The following is a 4,875-nucleotide window of genomic DNA, read 5'->3' on the forward strand; positions in this document are numbered from 1 at the left end:
TAACGTTGTTGATGAGGGGAGGAGTGTCCCCTTACATTGGTGATCAGTGGAGGAGGGTCCCCTTACATTGGTGATCGGTGGAGAAGTGTCCCCTAACATTGGTGATCAGTGGAGGAGTGTCCCCTAACATTGGTGATCGGTGGAGAAGTGTCCCCTTACATTGGTGATCGGTGGAGAAGTGTCCCCTTACATTGGTGATCGGTGGTGAAGTGTCCCCTTACATTGGTGATCAGTGGAGGAGTTCTCCCTTACATTGGTGATCGCTGGTGAAGTGTCCCCTTACATTGGTGATCGGTGTAGAAGTGTCCCCTTACATTGGTGATCAGTGGAGAAGTGTCCCCTTACATTGGTGATCGGTGGAGAAGTGTCCCCTTACATTGGTGATCGGTGGTGAAGTGTTCCCCTTACATTGGTGATCAGTGGAGAAGTGTCCCCTTATATTGGTGATTGGTGGAGGAGTGTCCCCTTACATTGGTGATTGGTGGAGGAGTGTCCCCTTACATTGGTGATTGGTGGAGGAGTGTCCCCTTACATTGGTGATCAGTGGAGAAGTGTTCCCCTTACATTGGTGATCGGTGGAGAAGTGTCCCCTTACATTGGTGATCGGTGGAGAAGTGTCCCCTTACATTGGTGATCGGTGGAGAAGTGTCCCCTTACATTACAATAGGGGCTATTGGGAAGAATTCCCCCCTTTCAGTTAACAAGATGAGTGGTTACTTACCTGAGATATAAGATGAATGAAAAGGCTCAACCAGCCCCATGACGCTGGCTCTGCCAAGTGAAATTAGTGCTGGAACTATAACTTCACCACAAGGCAGGAGATCAATCCATCATCGTTCAAGGAAACCCGAGTGACCTCTGAAGGAACCCTGGATGAGAAAGATTGCTTTAGGATCATGTGACCTATTGTCACCACCCTTAGACTACAATGTATACTATATCCTAGAATGTTTCTTATATCATATCCTAGAATGTTTCTTATATCGTATCCTAGAATGTATCTTATATCATATCCTAGAATGTATCTTATATCGTATCCTAGAATGTATCTTATATCGTATCCTAGAATGTATCTTATATCGTATCCTAGAATGTATCTTATATCGTATCCTAGAATGTATCTTATATCGTATCCTAGAATGTATCTTATATCGTATCCTAGAATGTATCTTATATTGTATCCTAGAATGTATCTTATATCGTATCCTAAAATTTCTCTTATATCGTATCACAAGATGAGTTGTATAGAATGTATCTTATATCATATCCTAGAATGTATCTTATATCATATCCTAGAATGTATCTTATATCATATCCTAGAATGTATCTTATATCGTATCCTAGAATGTATCTTATATTGTATCCTAGAATGTATCTTATATCGTATCCTCGAATGTATCTTATATTGTATCCTAACATTACAATAGGGGCTATTGGGAAGAATTCCCCCCTTTCAGTTAACAAGATGAGTGGTTACTTACCTGAGATATAAGATGAATGAAAAGGCTCAACCAGCCCCATGACGCTGCCTCTGCCAAGTGACATTAGTGCCGAAACCATAACTTCACCACAAGGCAGGAGATCAATCCATCATTGTTCAAGGAAACCCGAGTGACCTCTAAAGAAACCCTGAATGAGAAAGATTGCTTTAGGATCATGTGACCTTTTGTCACCACCCTTAGACTACAATGTATACTATAATATATCCTATATGTATCTTATATCATATCCTAGAATGTATCTTATATCATATCCTAGAATGTATCTTATATTGTATTCTAGAATATATTTCCCTCTGTAAAGCTAAAAACATTAACTGTATGAAATCCATCTACATATAAACTTAACTGTATGAGGATTTAGCCATTGAGTCTTCAACAGATCACACTCTTCCGAGAATCTCCAGCTCCTCACACATGACAGGGACACTTCCTCATTATCACTTCCTGGTGGGGGTCAGTGAGAACTTTAACTGTTTCATCCCCTTTTTAAGCTTAAAAACAAAGTAACCACAACTGGTTTTCATATCACATATAATTCTGATGAAATAACAAGAGTCAAGATTCCAGAATGATTTGGAGGGGTCCATTAGAGAGGAAGCATCAAAATGTCCTATGGGAAGAGTGCCATCTGCCATGGCAGATTGTGGGTGCGGCTTTAGTGGGTGTGGTTTGCTGTGGCACACCTTGAGCTCTCAGGTACCAACAAAAAAAAGATAATAAAACAAACTGAGAATTAACCGCAACCAAACCAGGGTTCCTCCAGAGGTTTCTAGGGGGGTTTCTAAGCTGCGGCTGATTGACTTCAGTGGTGCCGGCATAGTCCCGGGGCCAACACCACTTGGGACAACCGGCTGCATGACACCAATCATATTTTCAGGTGCCTGTACTGGTGGGATTCTGGCCACCACTGTAAGGGACATTCTTCCCAATGTCACCAATATAAGGGACATGAATTTAGTAGAGGTTCCCTGAGACCTAAAAATAACTTCAATGGTTTCACTGCTCTAAAAAGGTTGAGAAAGCCTGGACTAAAATGTTCCCACACAACATACTGTCTGCTGCTTTATGAGTCTTTGTGACCAATCATTCCACCGTGGAGGAACGCAGCGAGGATAGAAAGTCAATCAAGTAAAACATTTGCAGAGCTATTCACCCTGCAAATCTCTGTGAACGTTCATTCTGTGGAGAGACAGAAATGAATGTTCTTAGTATATTCTTAGTATATCTTCTTTTCAGGTGGAATGTAATGTAATATTGCAATGTAATGTGATGTAATGCTGCAATATGGCCACTAGATGGAGCTGAGCTTCTTTATTAGGCTCCTCAGCTCCATCTAGTGGTCCTATTGCAGTATTACATTTCATTACATTTGACCTAAAAAGAAAATACAAGGGCATTGGTTTTTGCTTTTAATCACACAGAACGAATGTTCACAGAGATTTGAATGGATTCAAATAGATGAAAATGAGGTGCAGCAAAGTACAGGCTACAGGAAAACTGGACATTCATATTAACAGAGACATAGTCACTGAAAGGGCAGGCAATTACAGTGGCTTGGCGGGATGTCATGGAGAACATGGGACACAATTGTGGGACTGTCCTGCAAATCTGGGCCACCATGTGAATTTTTTTGGCCTTAGCTAGATTCAAGCATCATATCTGCTAAGTGGCTGGGACACTCGCCTTCCAGCGCTGGGGTCCTGACGTTGTGCTCCCATCAGGGACACTGTCTGCATAGGGTTTGCATGTACTCTCGGTGCTGTGCGGGGAGTACACCCAACGTGTGTATACATTAATATGCGCACACTCGCGGAGCCGGGGGACTTTAATTTTTTTGTAATTTTCACAATTATTTAATTTAATTTTATTTGTTTACTTTTCATTTCCTTTTTAACTTAACTTGATTGATACAAGCCCTCCATGTGATAGCATACTAGTGGTGACAGGTTTTCTTTAAGATGACATTAGGGGTCTATTAGACCTCTACTGTCACCTTCCCACTCCAAAGAGGCTGTTGGAACACAGATCACATTCCGATAGCTTCTTTCTTGGCTTCTGCAGCCGAGCAATGGCAGCCGGGGGACCGGAAGCAATGCAAACAGCGATCTCGGCGCCTCACCAGTGACGTGCAAGTGAGGAGGGGCGGGGGCGGGCAGGGGGAATGCCTCAACCAGCACAGAAGGTACCGCACATCACTGTTCTAGCCCCATTCAGCGGGGAGGAGAACAGCGAGCGGATATTCACCAGCCCCTGAAATGATCTGGCGGCGGAATCGATTCCAGTGTAACGCCAACAGTCGGCTTTACACATGTAAACAGAGTATAGCCACCTGGAGTCTGTTTAAAGGGGCCACTGCCAGTGAGGTGAAAGGGTTAAAAGGATTCTGTGGTCAAATACTAGTGATCAATCTGTATTTCTATATTGAATCTCCATAAGCTTTGATCCCGATCCTAATATCCATATACAACTAGAGGTTTGTAAACTGATGATGTCCATAGGATGCATTGACACCATTTCACTCAGCCCTGTGAATGTGAACTTCCTGGTGTCACCACTCTATCAGAGCCGGCCTTCTGAACTTTAACGCAGAGTCTGAACAATGTCACATTATCATTGCTTGCTGGAGGCAATGCATGCTGGGATATGTACTGTTGAGAAATTGAGATTGCATCGCATCAGGCAGCAGGGAGAGAGACGCAAAGCACACTGGGAATCCTGGAAGTGATGGGCAGATGGACGGCAGCGCTCACTGCATGAAAGGGATTTTTCCAGTGAGCTGTGATTGCATCATCAGAGACGACTCCAGTATGTATTCCTTATCCTTTCCTTAAGGGAAAAAAAGTGTGAGGTCCCCCCCCCAATTGATATCAGACCCTTTAGGTCCCCCTCCCCCAATTGATATCAGACCCTTTAGGCCCCTCCCAAGCTAAAAAATAAATAAAAAGAAGGAAAAGAAGGCAGCCGAGTTAATAACCGAGCCAAAGCGAAGTGAGCCTATTCTACTATTCACTCCGGCTCAGTGTGGCTGATTTCAGTCCTACACCGGCTGCCTTCGGCCAGCAGAACATTCAGCTGAGCCAAAGTGCAGAGGGACTTGGAGTCAGCCGATCCAACGTCTGGATCGGCTGAGCCGAAGTTCCGCCAGCTCACTCGCTGCTGTTCTCCCCTATTCTCATATATTCTCATAGAGGCCGAACGGCAGCGAGTGAATAGCCGTAGGCCGCCAAGCAGCATTCGGCTCGACTATTCTGCTCGATACCTCTGAGCTACCGAGCGGAATAGAAAATAATTTTTAAAAAAAAATTATCGTAAAAATGTTGAAAAATAGGAGAATTTAAAAAAATCCGAATCCCGAACTGAATTGACTTTTGGA

General features: G+C 43.5%; 1 protein-coding gene across 1 annotated transcript in view; it reads right to left on the reverse strand.

Moving 5' to 3' along the window:
- LOC108797138 (NACHT, LRR and PYD domains-containing protein 3-like) overlaps positions 1–761 on the reverse strand; it is a 26,532-nt gene extending 25,771 nt beyond the window's left edge. The window contains exon 1 of the mRNA XM_018568712.1: positions 722–761. Within this exon, the coding sequence (XP_018424214.1) occupies positions 722–761 (40 nt within the window). The remainder of the gene's footprint in view (positions 1–721) is intronic.
- Between the last annotated feature and the right edge of the window lie 4,114 nt (positions 762–4,875).

The sequence above is a fragment of the Nanorana parkeri genome, unplaced genomic scaffold, assembly GCF_000935625.1.
Source record: "Nanorana parkeri isolate BGI_ZX_2015 unplaced genomic scaffold, ASM93562v1 scaffold1232, whole genome shotgun sequence".
Classification (NCBI taxonomy): Eukaryota; Metazoa; Chordata; class Amphibia; order Anura; family Dicroglossidae; genus Nanorana; species Nanorana parkeri.